The following is an 18,524-nucleotide window of genomic DNA, read 5'->3' on the forward strand; positions in this document are numbered from 1 at the left end:
GGCCCCATCCAGCAGGTGTCCTGAGCCTGCCCTCAAGGGGCCTCTGGAACAATGGGCAGGTGTGCCCTGGGCCCGAGCTCTGTGGGAGGGAGAGGGCGTGCTGCACTGATAGCCCTGTTCCCTGCCTGGGTCCACCCTGGCCTTGGGGGCGGGCAGATCAGGGTTTGAGTGCTGGCCCCTCAGCGCCAGTACTGGGGCTGTGCTCAGCCCTGCACTCTGACCTCTTTCCTGCCTCAGAGGTACCTAGTATCACGTGGCATCAGTGACATAGCCAGGACTCCCAGGGAGTTACCCCGGTCCAGAGCCAGGCCCTCAGGCTGACCTCAGACCCTGGTTGGGTCAGTGAGGGGTCTCCAGGGCCCTGTGGGCAGCAGGCAGGCACTCAGGTGCCCTTGGGAGGGTCATTTCCTTTCCCCAGACACACTGCCCTCTAGCCTGCGGCGAGTGCTAACCAAGCTGTGAGCACCGAGCCCAGGGGCAGGTGCAGCCATGCCCTGGAGAATTGCCCAGCCCCGTGACGGGCCAGATGAGCACAGCCACCCTGGTACCCCGCTGGCAGGGGCTGCACTGGGCTGTGAGGGCCCCCACAGATGGGCCAGGGCCGAAGCAGGGCAGAGGTGGTATAGGCGGGCAGAAGGGGTGAGCCCTGCACACTGCCCCCAGTGGCTTCAGTCCACTCCCCACACTCACCCTCACTCTTCTGTCTGCCCCTTAGTCTGGGGCGTCGGCAGGCAGGGACCGTCCAGCTCTGTCCGTGTCCCTTGGGGCACGGTGCTGGGTGCCGAGATCCATCGGGCATGGGGGCGGTGGCGAGGCTGTCCCTGTGGGTGTGGAGCAGGTGGCGACCTGTGCCCTGTGCCCTCAGGGTGATGCGGGCAGCCGAGGAGACGACATCCAACAACGTCTTCCCTTTCAAGATTGTGCACATCAGTAAGAAACACCGCACATGGTTCTTCTCGGCCTCGTCTGAGGATGAGCGCAAGGTGATTGGGGTCCCAGGGCCGACAAGTGCCCGCTGGGGCTGCCGTGGTGGGGGCTCGCTCGTTCCAGGACTCTGGCCACCCGTCAGCCATGGCAGGGCCTTGTCACGGCCCCAAGACGAAGTGTCTGGGCCACACAGGCTGGGCGGTCATCTCCCCTGACCTTGCCGGCTCACCGTACAGACGCTGGGCTGGGAGGAGAGGAGGGCGCGGGAGAGGCCCTGCTCTGGGCAGCACCACGCCCACCACAGCCCTGGCTGCCCCACAGAGCTGGATGGCCTTGCTGCGCAGGGAGATCGGGCACTTCCATGAGAAGAAGGAGCTGCCCCTGGACACCAGGTAGGTGAGGGTGTGTCCGCCTGCCAGCTCCTGGGGGCTTGGCCCAGATCCCCTCCCTAAAGGTTTTTGTAGAGGCGTCAGCCAGCCCACAAGTATGTGCCACATGTGTGAGCATGTGTGCAGAAGTGTGTCTCTGTCCCCGTCTGTCATCTCTCGCCTCATCTCTGTCCGTGTGTTTGGTAGCTCCTGTGTGGGAGTCACGGGAGGTTTTTTGCCTTCCCCACTCAGGGGGCCTTGGCATTTGTAACAGCTCAGAGCTTTGGGTTCCCAGAGCCTGGACGCCCACCCACGCCCACTCCTCAGGGAGCTGACTCTGTCCTTGCAAGCAGCAGGGTTCTCTGAGCGGGAGCCCAGCCTTTGCCTCCGAGGAAGCCGAGGCACAGAGAGCCAGGTACTCCCAAGGCTGCCCTGCACTGACCCCTGGAGCTCCTAGCCCTGAGCCTCCTCTGGGCAGCAGCAAGTGGACAAATGGCCTGACCCTGAGGCAGGGCTCTGGCCGGTCAGGATGGCCGCACTCAGGGCAAGAACCCCCAGAAGCCCTTGTCTGCGCCTGTGACTCTGGGTGTGTGTGTATTGGAGGGCCTCTGTGTGTGTGTGTGTGTGTGTGTGTGTGTGGATCCTGACATCTGTGTGTGTGTATCTGTGTGTGTGTGGATCCTGACATTGTCTGTGTGTGTGTGTGGATCCTGACATTGTATGTGTGTGTGTGTCTGTGTGTGTGTGGATCCTGACATTGTATGTGTGTGTGTGTCTGTGTGTGTATGTGGATCCTGACATTGTATGTGTGTGTGTGTGTGTGTGTGTGTGGATCCTGACATTGTCTGTGTGTGTGTGTGTGGATCCTGACATTGTATGTGTGTGTGTGTGGATCCTGACATCTGTGTGTGTGTGTCTGTGTGTGTGTGGATCCTGACATTCTATGTGTGTGTGTGTCTGTGTGTGTGTGTGGATCCTGACATCTGTGTGTGTGTCTGTGTGTGTGTGTGGATCCTGACATCTGTGTGTGTGTGTGGGTCCTGACATCCGTGTGTGTGTGTGGATCCTGACATGTGTGTGTGTGTGTGTGTGTGGATCCTGACATCTGTGTGTGTGTATCTGTGTGTGTGTGTGGATCCTGACATTGTATGTGTGTGTGTGTGTATCCTGACATCTGTGTGTGTGTATCTGTGTGTGTGTGTGGATCCTGACATTGTATGTGTGTGTGTCTGTGTGGGGGGGGGTCCTGACACCTGTGTGTGTGTGTGTGGATCCTGACATCTGTGTGTGTGTATCTGTGTGTGTGTGTGGATCCTGACATGGTATGTGTGTGTGTGTGGATCCTGACATCTGTGTGTGTGTGGATCCTGACATCTGTGTCTGTGTGTATCCTGACATTGTATGTGTGTGTGTGTGTGTGTGTGGATCCTGACATTGTATGTGTGTGTGTGTCTGTGTGTGTGTGGATCCTGACATTGTATGTGTGTGTGTGTGTGGATCCTGACATCTGTGTGTGTGTCTGTGTGTGTGTGTGGATCCTGACATTGTCTGTGTGTGTGTGTCTGTGTGTGTGTGGATCCTGAGATCTGTGTGTGTGTCTGTGTGGGGGGGTCCTGACACCTGTGTGTGTGTGTGTGGATCCTGACATCTGTGTGTGTGTCTGTGTGTGTGTGTGTGGATCCTGACATCTGTGTCTGTGTGTGGATCCTGACATCTGTGTATGTATATCTGTGTGTGTGTGTATCCTGACATTGTATGTGTGTGTGTGTGTATCCTGACATCTGTGTCTGTGCGCTTGCTCTGTGTCTCGTTTCCATCTGTGTGTGTGTGTCTGTGTGTGTGTGTATCCTTACATTGTATGTGTGTGTGTGTGTGTCTGTGTGTGTGTGTGGATCCTGGCATCTGTGTGTGTGTCTGTGTGTGTGTGTGGATCCTGACATCTGTGTGTGTGTCTGTGTGTGTGTGTGGATCCTGACATTCTATGTGTGTGTGTGGATCCTGACATCTGTGTATGTATATCTGTGTGTGTGTGTATCCTTACATTGTATGTGTGTGTGTGTGTGTATCCTGACATCTGTGTCTGTGCGCTTGCTCTGTGTCTCGTTTCCATCTGTGTGTGTGTGTCTGTGTGTGTGTGTATCCTTACATTGTATGTGTGTGTGTGTGTCTGTGTGTGTGTGTGGATCCTGACATCTGTGTCTGTGTCTGTGCGCTTGCTCTGTGTCTCGTTTCCATCTGTGTGCATGCTTACATGCGTGTGTGTGCACGTCTGTTGCAGTGCTGGCGTGTGCCTGTGGTGGGTCCATGTGTCAGCCTCCTGGGCCTGGTGCCCAGAGCCTGGCCCAGCTGCTCCCTGCATTGCAGCGACTCCAGCTCGGACACTGAGAGCTTCTACGGTGCAGTGGAGCGGCCTGTGGACGTCAGCCTGCTGCCGTGCCCCACGGACAGCGAAGGTGAGGCTGGCGCCTTGCCCACACCCTGCCTCCCTGCACACGGGCCTGCTGCCAGTGCCGGGATCAGGACCTCCCCTGGGCTGCGGTCCTGCCCTGTCCCTGTGGATGGCGGTGGCATCTCCCGTCTTCGGCAGCCCGGGTTCTGGGCTCAGCACTGTCACCCATCTGTGCCCCCACAGTCGGAGCGTGGCTGTGGCTCTGCCTGGCCCTCCCCACGTCCTGACACGGCTGGGCCCGGTCACCCAGAGCCTCACACTGGGTCCACTCTTGCAGACTACGAGCGTGACGATGAGGACGACTCATACATGGAGCCCGACTCCCCTGAGCCCACGAAGCTGGAGGGTAGGTGGGGCGAGTGGGCCCGTGGGGACGAGGCTGGGGCTGGGACCAGGGCCCCTCCCAGGCTGGCACTGCCTGTGGCCTCAGTCTCTCAGCTGCAGCAGAGTTGCATGCGGAACACAGCACACGTGGTGCTGGGGGCGGGCAAGGAGGGCCACGGGGGGAGCAGGTCCAGGGCCGCTGCTTCCTGGTGGCTCTGGGCTCTCAGTGGCTTCAGGCCAGGCTGTCACCCAGCACCCCAGCGCCCCGCCACATCCTGAGGCCCAGGGCCTAGGGGGAGTAGGCTGGTAGAGGCAGTCACAGGTGCAGGAACCAGGGCCGTGCAGGGCTGGGGAGGGTCTGCCTCTGTCCTGTCCTTCGTCACCTCACTCCCTGCCCCTGGACCCGCCCTGATTTCCCTTCCTCTCCAGCCTTCTCATCTTGCTGAGTTCGTTACATCTCCCTGCGTCTGTCTGCCTGGCCTTGCCCACCACTGACTCCCATCCCACTCCCTTCCGTCACAGCGCACTCCTGGGGTCGGCACTTCAGCCCTCCAGGCCTGCCATTCGCCTCGGTTCCCCTCCGCCTGCATGCTGTGCTGCGTCAGCACAATGGGGGTGGGTACACGGGATCCCCGGTGCAGCTGCTGGCTGACCGCACACCCCCGGCCCAGCCTCCTCCCTGCTGTGGTCAGGCCAGCTTCCACAGCCTGTCCCCACAGCATCTCTTATCGCGGGCTCCAGTGGCTTCCCCATTGCCCATTGCAACACCATGAGCTGTGCCTGGCCTGGCACCTGCCCTTGGTGTCGTGTGCTCCCGGGCCCCTCTTGCTTCTTAGTGTCTGCTGGCCCCTCTAGGGATATCCACCCCTGTGACTGAGGGACACCCAGGGGTCAGGCCTCATTCCCTGGGGGACAGCCAGTGTCCTCACGGACACACGTGTCCAGCAGGACCTCTGAACTCCAGGCCTGTGCCCCTCACTGTCCACACACATTGCCCGGCCATCGCACAGCACCCTAACCCTGTCAGGGACAAACTCTGGCCTTCATCTTCCCCCATCTGCCCGTGCCCTGGCCTCTCACCTCCGTCCTCAGGAATTCTGTCCTTTCTCTGGTCCAGGCCAAGCCCTGTGAGTCCTCCTCCCCCTCCTGTCTTGCTCCCACCTCTGGGGGTCTGCACTTCTGCAGGTTGCACAGGCGCTGTGTGGAGGACAGGTAGGGCGGGTGGTCTGGGGCTGCCCGTGGATGCAGGGCACTGGGCTGCGAAGGGGCCCACACCATAGGCCTGGCAGGCCGCTGCCAGCAGAGGGTGCTGTTGGCCCAGCCTCCAGCCGGTGACACCGACCTGGATCTCTTTGCTTCACAGAGGCCCTGACCTACCCACCTGCCTACCCGCCACCGCCAGTGCCCACGCCCAGGAAGCCAGCCTTCTCCGACTTGCCCCGTGCCCACTCCTTCACCTCCAAGGGCCCAGGCCCCCTCGTCCCACCCCCACCCCCTAAGCGTGGCCTCCCGGATGCCTGCCCCGCCCCGGAGGACTCCCAGAGGGACCTGCTGGGCCTGAGGAGGCCTGAGCCCAGCCTCAGGGTGCCCGCTACTCCCCGAAGGATGAGTGACCCCCCTCTGGGAAGCATGCCCACTGTGCCCAGCCTCCGGAAACCCCACTGCTTCCGGGAGGGCGCCAGCCCCAGCCCCAGCCCGGAGTCCTGGGTCCCTGGTCACAGTGCCGGCTCTGCCTCCAGTTCGGCCGTCTCAGCTGCTGTCACCTCCAGGAACTGTGACAAGCTCAAGTCCTTCCACCTGTCTCCCCGGGGGCCACCCACCTCGGAGCCCCCTCCTGTCCCGGCCAGCAAGCCCAAGTTCCTGAAGATACCTGAGGTGGCCCCCCCGGGGGAGGCAGCCAGGGCTGGACTCTTTGTGCCCCCGGTGGCCCCCAGGCCTCCTGCACTGAAGCTGCCCATGCCTGAGGCCGCGGCTCGTCCCGCAGTGCTGCCCAGGCCAGAGAAGCCACTGCCCCCTCGCCTCCAGTGAGTCTGCGCTGTGGGGGTGCCCTGCTTCCCAGACTTGGGGACCCCTCCCTGGCCTGCTCCCTCCCCCACCCCAAGCTATTGCCCAGGCATTGCTGCAAGGGTAGGAAAGTTCCCCATTGCCCCGAGGTGCGCCTGCCTTCTGCTTGCGGACTGGCCACCCCATGGGCAGTGGCCTTGGGGCCAGAGGTTGCCTTGGGAGCAGTGGTCAGTGTGGCCTCAGGGATTCAGGGCCAGCTGCCTGCCCTGGGACGGACCATGGGCTGTGAGCTCTGAGCCAGCAGGCCCTGCCGTCTGGGGCTTCCCAGCCCCGCGTGGGGCTCTGGCTGTGTTTCCTGGTTCTGGGCCATCAGGGATGCTCTGTGCCTGTCCAGACGGGGAGATTCATTGCTGCCTGCTTTAGGGCTGGTGGTGCCAAGAGACCAGGGTGTCCCCCACTCCGTAGGGTCTCCCACTTTGATGGCCCATGGTCAAAGGTGTTTGGGACCCCTCTGGGGCTTTGTACCTCCCGTGGTGTGCTGGCCCAGCACCCCCCAAATGCCTCGACCATGGCACCCTCACCCCAGGTCCAGCTAGGCTCTGCGGGAGAAGTCCTTGGCATGCTCACCCTGTTTCACAGGGACCACAGAGGGGCGATGCTCGCGAGTCACTCGCTGTGCTGAGGCCCGGGGCTGGACCTGGTGCTGTGGGCTGTGTGCGCTGGCGTCCAGGCTTCGGCCTTACCCACGGCCCAGTGGGCAGGGCTCTGTGGGATTCAGGATTCAGCCTGCGGCAGCTGCCTTTGATTCTCCCCGAAGCCCTGGCCACACAGGGGCGGCGTCCCCGGGAGCACTGCATTGTTCATCCCGCACGCGCCCTCCTGCGGCTCTGAGAGGGAGTGGCCCGGCCAAGGTCACAAAGCTGGTCAGCCGCAGAGCTTGGGCCGAGACGCCCCTCCCTCCGCGGCTGTCAGAGCAGGCATCCAGGCTGCACCACCACCCAGGCGTGGGTGCCCAGGACCGGCCCCCGTGCCTCGGGCAGTTCCTGACGCCCCGACAGTCAGCACGGGTCCCTTTCAGAACTGCTGGCCTGGGCCTTTTAGACGCAGAAGCCCCGTCGGGCCCCACTGTGGGTTCTGCTGCTGACCGAGGGGTGTGGCCTCACTTCCTCTCTCTGCCCTGCAGGCGGTCGCCCCCCGATGGGCAGAGTTTCAGGAGTTTCTCCTTCGAAAAACCCCGGGCGCCCTCACAGGCTGACACTGGAGGGGAGGACTCCGACGAGGACTACGAGAAGGCAAGGCTCAGTGGGCCCTGGACCCTGCCTGGCCTGCAGGTGGCCGGCAGTGGGGAGAGCTGCCGGCCCGAGGAGCCCCTTGCTGGCCCTGCTGAGCTAGGAGCCCCCAGGACCCTGGAGCTGAGGGCGACAGAGCTCGGTGCAAAGCCCTGAGCCGGGGGTGGGGTGGGGGCACTCAGGCTTCGACGGTGACCATGCTGGCCTCTTCCAGGTGCCACTGCCCAGCTCGGTGTTCATCAACACCACGGAATCCTGTGAAGTGGAAAGGTCAGCGCATGTGGGGTGCCAGGTCCCCATCTTCCTGCCTCTCTGTCCCTCTCACCTGACTTGGTGTTGGACAGCCGCCGGCCTGAGTGCAGCGGGAGACCCGGCAGCCGTGGGTCCCACCAGCTGTGCCCTGATTCCTGCTGGCCAAAGTGCAGGAGGCCCAGAGGCAGAGTCCGGGTGTGGGGCGGGGCAGGGCAGGGCAGGAAGGGAGGGCTTACCTGTCAACGCTTGTGTTTCAGGCTGTTCAAAGCCACAAGCCCCCAGGGAGTACCCCAGAATGGCCTGTACGGCATCCGAAACTCTTCCACCAAGTCTGGGAAGGTAGGCACCCGGTGGCTGCGGTGCCCCCATGGGACCTTGTGGCTCTGCCCCGGCCCCGGCCAGCGGTGGGCCAGGACTTCCTGGGTTGTCCAGCACCTCAACCAAATTCTGCCCAGCAGTACCCCATCAGGGAGCAAGAAGGCAGTGTGGGACTCTGGGGGTGGGGTTCATGCCCTAGGTGGGGCGGTGGCGGCGGCAGGAAGTTGGCCAGCGCAGCCTGTGTCCTGCCGAGTGTGAAGTGAGTGACCTCACCGGCTACCGTTTCCCTGTGGGTGTCAGAGCTGCTTTCAGGTGCACCTGCTCCTGCCACTCGGGTGTCATCTCAGGCTCCCCGAGAGCAGGAGGAGCCCCAGGGCAAGGGGCTGCACAGGGCATCTGGAGCCCTTCCCACCCACCCTGCAGGACCGCAGGACCCAGCCCTGGTGCTGCTACCTGCCCCCAGCAGGCTTTCCCAGGCTGGGCCCTCCTGAGGTTGGTCCTGCCACCTCTGGGCTGAGCTGTCCACTTCCCGCTTCCCTCCCTGCAGGTTCTGGTCGTGTGGGACGAGATGTCTAACAAAGTGAGGAACTACCGCATCTTTGAGAAGGTCAGGGGGCTCGACCTCACTTGAGGGCCTAGGTTGGATGGGGACCCTGGACCTGGGGCTTGGCCAGGGCCAGAGCAATGACCTGATAGGGTGCAGGTGGTAGGTTAACTAAGACTGGCTGCTGTGGGACACCCGCCCCTTACCCCAGCTCCTGCCATAGGTTAACTAAGACTGGCTGCTGTGGGACACCCGCCCCTTACCCCAGCTCCTGCCATAGGTTAACTAAGACTGGCTGCTGTGGGACACCCGTCCCTTACCCCAGCTCCTGCCATAGGTTAACTAAGACTGGCTGCTGTGGGGCACCCGCCCCTTACCCCAGCTCCTACTGTAGGTTAACTAAGACTGGCTGCTGTGGGATACCCGCCCCTTACCCCAGCTCCTACCGTGGGTTAACTAAGACTGGCTGCTGTGGGACACCCACCCCTTACCCCAGCTCCTACTGTAGGTTAACTAAGACTGGCTGCTGTGGGACACCCGCCCCTTACCCCAGCTCCTACTGTAGGTTAACTAAGACTGGCTGCTGTGGGATACCCGCCCCTTACCCCAGCTCCTACCGTGGGTTAACTAAGACTGGCTGCTGTGGGACACCCACCCCTTACCCCAGCTCCTACTGTAGGTTAACTAAGACTGGCTGCTGTGGGACACCCGTCCCTTACCCCAGCTCCTACTGTAGGTTAACTAAGACTGGCTGCTGTGGGACACCCACCCCTTACCCCAGCTCCTACTGCCTCAACGTCCCTCTCACCTTGGCCGGCTTCCCCTTCACCCAGAGGAGAGGGTGGTCAGCCCTAGATCCTGGGTTTATTTACACGCTTGTCTGCAGTCCCCTGGGTGCAGGCTGCAGGTCGGACACTTGGGGATGCAGGAGGAAGTGAGGCAGGGCCATGAGGAACGCAGGCTGATGCAGAAGACCAGGGAGCCTGGGGTGGCGGGAGCTGAGCTGACCATGTCAGCATCCCCGCTGACCACCCTGAGTTAGAGAGAGGGACCGAGGTGAGGACCAGCGGGCTGACTCTCGCCTCCTGCCCTGCAGGACTCCAAGGTCTACCTGGAGGGTGAGGTCCTGTTCGTGAGCATCGGCAGCATGGTGGAGCACTACCACAGCCACGTGCTGCCTGGCCACCAGAGCCTGCTGCTACAACACCCCTACGGCTACGCCGGGCCCAGGTGACGCCTGCCCACAGGGCTGCTGGACAAAGGTGGCCAAGGGTGCCGCGGCCCCAGAGCGTGTAGATGGAGACTGAGTGGGAGGATGAGCCTCTCCTGCAGACAGCTTGTGGAGTTCCACCAGGCTGCACCCAGTGGGCTCCAAAGGACCGGAGGACTCTGCTGCCCCACTCAGCCCTGTACTGTCGTAGCCTCCGGGAGCTGAGGCCCCGCACCGAGCCCTGCCTGGGCGTTGAGGACAGGAGTCTGGGCAGGGCTGGGCAGTTGACAGGGGCCTGGGCGGGGCCTGGGCTTGCCTTGGGACCTCATTGGAACACTAAGACGCAGGCTCCAGGAGGGGCCGTTGCCTTCTAATAAATCAGAGCTGACCTTCATCGCCGTGGCCAGGGCCTGACTGGGAAGGAGTGGGGGCTGCTCGGCTTTCTGGGAGGCCCACCGACGTCTGAGCTGGTGACCGGAGCGGCTCCCAGAATCCCCAAGAGGTGGTCCCCACGTCGTCCAGGGCACAGGCTGCTGCGTGACTTGCCCGGGGACGCAGCTCTGGCGGTCTGGGCTCCCAGCCTGCACTTGGCTGCCAGTTCTGGGGCCCCAGGTGGGGCCCAGAGAAGGAGGCTACGAGGCTGGAGTGTCTACAGTTGGTTAGTTCCCTGCATTAACCAGGGTTTGAGTGCATCCTGTGAGCCAGGCCCGTGCTGGGGCTGTGCGGGGGCCGTGGCCTGGCCTGGCTGAGAGCTCAGGGTGGAGATAGTTGAGTGTGAGGGGCTCAGAGCTCAGGATCCAGGACAGCTGGGCATGCAGGGGCTGGGAGCCTACAGCCCAGCCGAGGGTTTCAAGACGACTTCTTGCAGGAAGTAGGGCAGGAGGGGTGGGCCCTGCTGCAGCCGAGCCTGCGCGGGGGGGCCCATCTGCGCCGATCCCAAGTCCTGCAGGCAGTCCCGACTGCCTGGTACCCTGGCTAGTCCCTTTTCCCTCTGCCAGTTCAGCCCAGCAGGCCATTCCCTTGGCATCTAGGCTGGACTTTTCATTTTCTTTTTAAAGATTTATTTATTTATTTATTTATTTATTAGAAATGCAGCATTACAGACAGAGGGAGAGACAGAGAGAGAGGTCTTCCATCTGCTGGTTCACTCCCCAAATGGCTGCAGTGCCTGGAGCTGAGCAGATCCGAAGCCAGGAGCTCCTTCTAGGTCTCCCACGCGGATGCAGGGGCCCAAGGACTTGGGCCATCTTTCCCAGGCCACAGCAGAGAGCTGGATTGGAAATGGAGCAGCCGGGACATGAGCTGGCACCCACATGGGATGCAGGTGTCACAGGTGGCAGCTTTACCCACTACACCACAGGGCTGGCCCCTGGGCTGGACTTGGTGTGAACACAGCCTCAGCTGAGGGTCAGAGCGGATCAGGGCTAGCAGGCTCCCGAGGGTCATGTGATCCGTGTTGTGCCTGATGTTGGGGAAAGTGTGTGTTAGGTGAAACTCATACCAAGAACCACACTTGTGCCCACCAGCCAGTGGTTCACGGTCCAGGGAGCAGGCCTGTGTCGCCCCCTTCCTGCACCAAACCCCGGGAGCCTGTGGTTCCCTGGAGAGGGAGTGACGAGGCGAGCTGGTGGGCGAGGGGTGCAGTGCGCAGCAGGCCCTGTGTCCAGTGCGGCCATCTGCCTGCAGGCCAGGCTTCCAGCACAGGTCTGCGGCCGGGCTGTCTCTTCAGCCAGAGGAGGCGGAGCACCACGTCAGCCCTGGGGCACGGGGAGTTCCTGGTGTTCATCCTCTCTGTGGCTGGAATGCTTTGCTGTTTGCCCCTAACTCGCCTGGCGACCTTTGGCCTGGAGTGGGTGGTGGTGGGAGGAGGCCCCGGAGCCCCCCGAGTGGTTTTCTTCCTGTAGAATTGTAACATTGGGGGTTGGATGAGAGAAGTGCGTCCCAGCCAGTGCCTGGCCCCTGCCAAGCTGGGGGCGTGCTGCGCGTGGCGGTCCTCTAACTCAGCGGTGACCTTGGCCAGCTCATCTGCCAGAGGGTATTGAAGATCCCTGGGCTGGAAGGTTTGGGGGCTGGAGGGCCCAGAGCCAGGTGACAGGTCCTCTGGCCAGCTGGACAGGTGCCTGTGGCTGCACAAGGCCCACCCTGGCGCCTGGCCCAGCCTCGTCTCCCCTCCCAGACCTGGGCTTCAGTTGCAGGAGTGTAGGTGCTGGGGTGCGGTGGGGTGGTTACAGGGCCTGGCTACAGTCCTGCAGCATGAAGGAGGGGCTGGAAGGCGCTCACCCCCTCCTGAGACCTGCCACAGATGTTTTATCCCACGTATGGGGCTGCGGGTGTTGCTGCTCACCAAGCGCTCCTGAGCTGGGTGCTTGACTAAATTTGCGTGGCGAAGTATCCGCCATTAGTCTTGTTTTACAGGTGAGAGAACCGAGGCTCAGAGACCTGGGTTCAAATCCCAGCCCTGCCACCCCCTCATGGGACCCCTTCAGTCCTTCAAGTCCTGCAAGCTTCAGTCCTGCAAGCCCAGGCCTTGGCCTTGCCTGGCTCCTACCACCTGTTAGCCTCTTCACCATCGTGGGGTGAGTAGTCAGCTCTGCTTGCCTCCCAGGGGTCTTGGGGTGCCCTTACCCACCCCAGGGGGCCGTGTCTCTGCCCTCCAGGCCTCAGTCTCTGAGGCTAGGTCCACAGCAGGGCTAGCTAGGCCCTGCCCGTCACGATGAATTCAGAGACGGCTTTGGTTCTGGGCCTGGGGGAAAGACCCCTCTGCCAGCTGACTGTAACTGTGGTTTGAGTCCGCCTACCTTTGTTCTCTAAGTGGGCAGTGCCCACTAACAGATTTTTATCGTAGAAAGATGTTTTTAGAATTAGAAGCGACCTCACCTTCTTGAGTTGTTCCCATTCCAAACTCTCAACTCTGGGTCACGCTGCTGGTCAGGGCACAGGAGGTCCTTCCTGCATCCCTGCCGTGGTCCAGTGGCTCTCGACAGGAGGGGGAAGGAAAGGCCGAGGCCTGGGGCTTGGTGCTCCGTGCTAACGCCCTTGAGCACAGCCCCTGACCATCCCCATGTTGTAGACAGGCTGACAGGCCCAGAAGAGAAGAGGGTTTGGAGTGTGGCCCAGGCTGGGCGGGGGGGAGCAGTGACCTAGAGGACACCAAGGTCACACAAGGTACATGGGGCCAAGCTGGGGCTTGAACCAGACCCCGTGTCTCTTGTGAGGTGAGGGAGGCCCCAGGCTCTGTCTGTGATGCAGCGGCATTGAGCCCTCCTGGGCTCCTCACACACACCCTGCCCCATCTCTGCCCACACATCCTGTTCCCTCCACTGGATTGGGGCTGGGGCTGTCTTTGGACAGAGCGTGGCAGACAGGCTAGTGCTGTCACAATGCAGATGCAAGTGGCAATGCCTCTGCCAAGTGCTGTCCAGCCACCCCCCCCCCCCAGAGCACCCTGGCCCACCCTCCTCCTTCCCAGGGGCCTTCTTGGGCATCAGAGGCTGCGACCGCTGCCCTTTGGCTCAGCTCTGGCTCCAGCTGGGGCCGTGCAGAGCTGGGACACGTTCCTTTTCCCCTTCATTTCCCATGGAATAAAACACTTATACAGGGGCAGGTGTTATGGCACAGCTGGTTACGCTACTTCTCGGGACACTCACATCCCACGTCAGAGTACCTGGGATTTAGTTCCATCTCCACTTCCTCTTTTTTTTTTTTTTTTAAGATTTGTTTATTTGAAAGAGTTACATAGAGATAGAGACAGAGAGAGGTCTTCCATCTGCTGGTTCACTCCCCAAGTGGCTGCAATGGCTGGAGCTGAAGTGATCTGAGGCGTCTTCCGTGTCTCCCACGTGGGTGCAGGGGCTCAAGGACTTGGGCCATCTTCTGCTGCTTTCCCAGGTGCATTAGCAGGGAGCTGGATTGGAAGTGGAGCAGCTGGGACTTCAACAGTAGTACATATGGTTTGCTGGCACTGCAGGCTGGGGCTTTAAGCTGCTGTGCCACAGTGTCGGCCACGCCATCTCTGCCTCCAGTACAGCTTCCTGGTAATGTGCCTCGTGGGGGACAAGGGGTGTTGGGTGCCCAGATGGAGCTCCAAGCTCCATGCTCCTGGCTTTGGCCTGGCCCAGCACTAGCTATTGTGGGTGTCTGAGGAGTGAACCAGTGCATAGAGGATCTCTGTCTCTCTCTTGCTCTGCCTTTCAACTAAATAGAGTTTTTTTTTTTTTTTTTTTTTTTTTTTTTTTTCTGACAGGCAGAGTGGACAGTGAGAGAGAGAGACAGAGAGAAAGGTCTTCCTTTGCCGTTGGTTCACCCTTCTGATCACACCGTGCTGATCCGATGGCAGGAGCCAGGAGCCAGGTGCTTTTCCTGGTCTCCTATGGGGTGCAGGGCCCAAGTACCTGGGCCATCCTCCACTGCACTCCCTGGCCACAGCAGAGAGCTGGCCTGGAAGAGGGGCAACCGGGACAGAATCCGGTGCCCCGACCGGGACTAGAACCTGGTGTGCCGGCGCCGCTAGGCGGAGGATTAGCCTAGTGAGCCGCGGCGCCGGCCTAAATAGAGTTTTAAACATACACACACACATACATGCAAAGGGCATCAGCCAGACACACAGCACTGTGTAATGACTGTGCAGCTTCCACCAAGAGATAGCCTCGCTAGGAACGCCCCTCACGGTACCACCGTTCCTTTGCCGGGGTTGAGTGAGTCTCGTGTTCCTGTTTTTCTCACATCGCCCAATTATGCATCTATCATAGTGTTTTCCTGTTTCTGTATTTAACAGTTTTTTGAAGGGTTGACAGAGATCTGTTTCCCATTTGCTGGTTCACTTCTCAAACACCCACAAGAGCTGGTGCTGGGCCAGGCCGAAGGCCTAAGCCAGGACTGCAGCCGGGTCTTGCCTGTGGGCGGCAGGAAGCCAAGTTCTCAGGCCATCGTCGCTGACTGCCGGGTGCATTAGCAGGAAGCAGAGCAGGAGAGACTTGTCACGTGGGGTGCAGTGACTTAATTACTGAATCAAGCACCTGCCGCACCGGCCCTTTTACAATGGCACTAATCCCTCCTACCTCTTAGTGTTCCTTGCTATGGTTTGAATGTTAATTTGGGTTTCTCCCAAAGGCCCATGTTTTAAAGACCTGGTTCCTCGAGTCTTATGCTGATGGTTAGTGGTTTGATGTTAATGATATATAAAGGTGGAGTTTTGTTTTTTTAAAAAATTATTTGAAGTGTGTGTTGGGAGGGTGACCATTCACTGGCTCACTCTCCAAACGCCCCCAAAAGGTAGGGCTGGGCTGGGGCCAAAGCCAGGAACAGGGAACACAATCAAGGTCTCCCACGTGGGTGGCAGGACCATGGTTCGAGCCCCTGGTAGGCAGCAGTTTAATCACCTGCCTGGTTTCTTTTCCCACGTGTTCAAGCTCAGTGGTCTGTTTTTTTTTTTTTTTTTTTTTTTTTAAGTTTGTTTATTTGAAAGGCTGAATTACAGGGGCGGGGGTTTCCATCTGTTGGTTCACGCCCCACTCCCCAGATGGCCACAACAGCCTGGAACTTCTCCTGGGTCTCCCATGTGGGTGCAGGGGGCCAAGCACGTGGACCATCTTCTGCTGCTTTCCCAGGTGCATTAGCTGGGAGCTGGATTGGAAGAGGAGCAGCCGGGACGCCAGCAGGTGGGGTGCTGGGGTCGCAGGCAGCTTTGCCGGCTAAGGCACAAGGTCGGCCCCTCCCCAGGGTCTGTCTTCCGCCGTCCTGGCCTGGTCATCTCATTTTCCTTTCCGCTGGAGGTGCCTTGGCTCTCCATGGGTGTGCTCACCTACCCTTCCCTCGCTAACCCTCAGGGTGCCTCCCTGAGCCAGACCCCTTCGCTGGGCACGGGGTCTTCTCAGAAACGTCATCTGGGGAAGGCCAAGGTCCAGGACGGGGGTCCCAGGACGGGGGTCACTGTCTCCCACCTCCGGACTCGTGAGCAAGGTCAGAGCCCGCGTCCCACACCCAGCCCTGGTTCGCTTTCTGTGGACACGAAGGGAACAAGCCCTGGCCTTTCTGGCTCTCTGGAGCGGCCGCAGCGGCAGTGTGCAAGGTGTCCAGGCGCTGGCCGGCGGCCAGCATCAGCAGGCCGGGCCGGGTTCCCAGAGGCATTCACTCCTGTCCGCCGAGCCTTATCGGGGCCCACAGGCCCAGCGCTCCCGGCCCCACCCTGCCGCCACCGTCTGCAGACCCGCACTCGGGGGCCCCCGTCAGTCCGCAGGACGAGGGGGCGAAGCGGGCGGCGAGAGGCCCCTGTGGCCGAGACCGGACTAGGCCAGCTCGCTGCCCTGCGCGGGGCGTCGACGGACGCCTGACCAGCGACACCGACGGGGACCGAATGGTTCCGGGGAGGCGGGGCCGGCCTCCGAAGGCCGCCGCCCGCTGACCAGTCTAGCCGCAGCCTCGGCCGCCCGCAGGGCCCGGGCGGGGCCGCTCCGCACCGAGGCGAGTTTCGCGAACCGGGGCGGCCGCAGGTCGCCAGACGGCCCGGGCCCGCCTCCAGCCCCGCCCCGCGCGGGCCCGCCTCTCGGCCCAGCCAATCGCAGCGCCCGTTGCTTGGCCGTGGCGGCGCGCGCCGGGCCAATGGGGCGGCGTGTTGTTGGGCTGCGGCGCCGCAGGCCGCACCCAAATCTGGCGGCGGAGGCGAGGACTCTGGACTGAGAGGGTGGGCGGCGGGGCGGGCGGGGCTGCGGGCCGCGGTGCGCGCGGCGGACAGGGGGCGGAGCCGGAGCCGGAGCCGGAGCCGGAGCCGGAGCCGGAGCCGGGCGTCCCGCACTCGGACCCGGGAGCCGCGAGCGCTGCCCACGACTCGCCCCTGAGGTGAGGCCGCGGGCAGGGGCGCGGGGCGCGGGCGCGGGGCCTGGGCGCGGCCTGTCAGCGCGGAGGCCGCGGGCGCGGCGGGCTGGGGCGCGCCCTGGGCCGCGGGGGGCTCCGCGGGCGCGGCCCGGGCGGGGGTCCGCGTCCTGCCGGCGCCCGGCTCGGCCGGGTGGTCCTGGCGGGTGGGGCCGGGCTGCGCTCGCTCCGCGCGCCGTCGCGGCCCGCCTTCCCGCGCGGCGTGGGCTCCCTGCAGCGCGTTTGCTGGGCGCGCCGGCCGTGCGGGTTTTGTGCCCGAGGACCCGGCGCGGCGGGCGGTGGCTGTTCTTTGCTGAGGGAGTGTTGGCTGACCGCTGCTCGCTGTCCACGCGCGTGAGAGCGGGGCCGCCGTCCGGAGTGGAGCCCAGGCCGCGCGCAGAGGCGTGATGTCTGAATTATCACTGTTTTCACGCAGGATTGTAGTGCTGGCTTCGGGCTTCCGCTCTGGGAGGGCAGCTCCTAGCCGTCCTGGCGGAAGTGCGCGCCGCCGCTGGCGCTGCTGTGGCGGGGCCCTGGAGTGGGGCCGCACGGGGGGCCCGGGCTGCGCCCCTCTCCGCACTGGGGGCCCGGGCTGCGCCCCTCTCCGCACGGGGGCCCGGGCTGCGCCCCTCTCCGCACTGGGGGCCCGGGCTGCGCCCCTCTCCGCACGGGGGGCCCGGGCTGCGCCCCTCTCCGCACTGGGGGCCCGGGCTGCGCCCCTCTCCGCACGGGGGGCCCGGGCTGCGCCCCTCTCCGCCCTGGGGGCCCGGGCTGTGCCCCTCTCCGCACGGGGAGCCCGGGCTGTGCCCCTCTCCACACCGCGTCCTGGGCCCGGGCTGCGCCCCTCTCCGCACTGGGGGCCCGGGCTGCGCCCCTCTCCGCACGGGGAGCCCGGGCTGCGCCCCTCTCCACACCGCGTCCTGGGCCCGGGCTGCGCCCCTCTCCGCACTGGGGGCCCGGGCTGCGCCCCTCTCCGCACTGGGAGCCCGGGCTGCGCCCCTCTCCGCACGGGGGCCCGGGCTGCGCCCCTCTCCGCACGGGGGCCCGGGCTGCGCCCCTCTCCGCACTGGGGGCCCGGGCTGCGCCCCTCTCCGCACGGGGGGCCCGGGCTGCGCCCCTCTCCGCACGGGGAGCCCGGGCTGCGCCCCTCTCCTCACTGGGGGCCCGGGCTGCGCCCCTCTCCGCACTGGGGGCCCGGGCTGCGCCCCTCCGCACTGGGGGCCCGGGCTGCGCCCCTCTCCGCACGCGGGGCCTCCTGCCCCAGCCCTTGCCTGGCCTGCCGGCGACGTTCGGTTGCGTGTTCCTCGGTTTGCCGTGGAAACCGTTTCCTGACACGGTTTGTCAGTGTTCTGTGTGGAAAACTGATGATCGCGGTGCTTGAAGAAGCACCAAGTCTTCCTGCAGTGAGCCCGCAGGTCGAGGCACCGCTGTGGCCTCTCCCGCGTTCCTGATCCCCTTCGCTACGCAGTGTAGACGGAATAGTGCCCTGTAGCCCAGCCCGTCTTAACCAGCCTCAGGTATGCGGCCGTCCTACCGGTGTCTGATGAGCGTCGCACCGTGTGGCTCTTAAAAGGTTTGGAAGAGATAAACACGAATACCACTGTCCGCAAGGCGCCAGCCAGCGTTCAGTACTGCTCCCTCGCCCAGGATCTCTGACAGTTTGGATCAGGACCTAGATGCCGCACGTACGTGTGACTGGCTTTAACCTAGATTGCGCCTAAGGCTTTTGTTTGCCTGAAATTTATTTGTTGATAAAACCTGGAAGTTTGCCATGTGGAGCTGCGTATGGTGTGGGTTTTGTCCTGATTTGTGGGTTAACGATGCAGTTACTGTAAACTGGTAACTAGATCTAAGGGTGTGATGAGATTCAGGCGTGATTGACTTTGGCAGGTAAGTAGACAAGTAATGACATGTAGCCCCTTTTCTTGTTAGCAGTCCTTAATACTCAGTGCCTACAGGAAGTTCATTAGGCACTGAAAAATGTTGGTATTAT

General features: G+C 62.6%; 2 protein-coding genes and 1 long non-coding RNA gene across 20 annotated transcripts in view; 2 read left to right on the forward strand and 1 right to left on the reverse strand.

The window, feature by feature from the left end:
- SH3BP2 (SH3 domain binding protein 2) overlaps positions 1 to 10,079 on the forward strand; it is a 30,199-nt gene extending 20,120 nt beyond the window's left edge. For 2 of the 3 annotated variants that reach the window (XM_051836701.3, XM_051836700.3), the window contains exons 4-13: positions 866 to 983; positions 1,249 to 1,319; positions 3,660 to 3,748; positions 4,022 to 4,090; positions 5,432 to 6,092; positions 7,256 to 7,364; positions 7,576 to 7,631; positions 7,871 to 7,952; positions 8,479 to 8,538; positions 9,572 to 10,079. In XM_051836701.3, the coding sequence (XP_051692661.3) occupies positions 866 to 983; positions 1,249 to 1,319; positions 3,660 to 3,748; positions 4,022 to 4,090; positions 5,432 to 6,092; positions 7,256 to 7,364; positions 7,576 to 7,631; positions 7,871 to 7,952; positions 8,479 to 8,538; positions 9,572 to 9,709 (1,453 nt within the window). In that variant the 3' untranslated portion in view covers positions 9,710 to 10,079. Of the gene's footprint in view, positions 1 to 865; positions 984 to 1,248; positions 1,320 to 3,659; positions 3,749 to 4,021; positions 4,091 to 5,431; positions 6,093 to 7,255; positions 7,632 to 7,870; positions 7,953 to 8,478; positions 8,539 to 9,571 lie in introns of those variants that run through there. The other variant, XR_016228589.1, reaches the window with a different exon arrangement.
- On the reverse strand, positions 9,795 to 14,393 carry LOC149127664 (uncharacterized). The gene is made up of 2 exons (XR_016228621.1): positions 12,563 to 14,393; positions 9,795 to 11,147 (listed from the first exon to the last, which is right to left on the reverse strand). It is a non-coding gene; the product is annotated as an uncharacterized LOC149127664 (long non-coding RNA).
- A 1,919-nt stretch (positions 14,394 to 16,312) lies between these two features.
- ADD1 (adducin 1) overlaps positions 16,313 to 18,524 on the forward strand; it is a 78,841-nt gene continuing 76,629 nt past the window's right edge. For 11 of the 16 annotated variants that reach the window (XM_051836685.3, XM_051836688.3, XM_051836681.3 and 8 more), the window contains exon 1: positions 16,316 to 16,519. The gene's annotated coding sequence lies outside the window, so the exon portion shown is untranslated. Of the gene's footprint in view, positions 16,520 to 18,524 lie in introns of all 16 variants that reach the window. The other 5 variants (XM_051836680.3, XM_089324933.1, XM_070067975.2 and 2 more) reach the window with 2 other exon arrangements.

The sequence above is a fragment of the Oryctolagus cuniculus genome, chromosome 2 (assembly GCF_051225735.1).
Source record: "Oryctolagus cuniculus isolate XC-2025 breed Fujian yellow rabbit chromosome 2, ASM5122573v1, whole genome shotgun sequence".
Classification (NCBI taxonomy): domain Eukaryota; kingdom Metazoa; phylum Chordata; class Mammalia; order Lagomorpha; family Leporidae; genus Oryctolagus; species Oryctolagus cuniculus.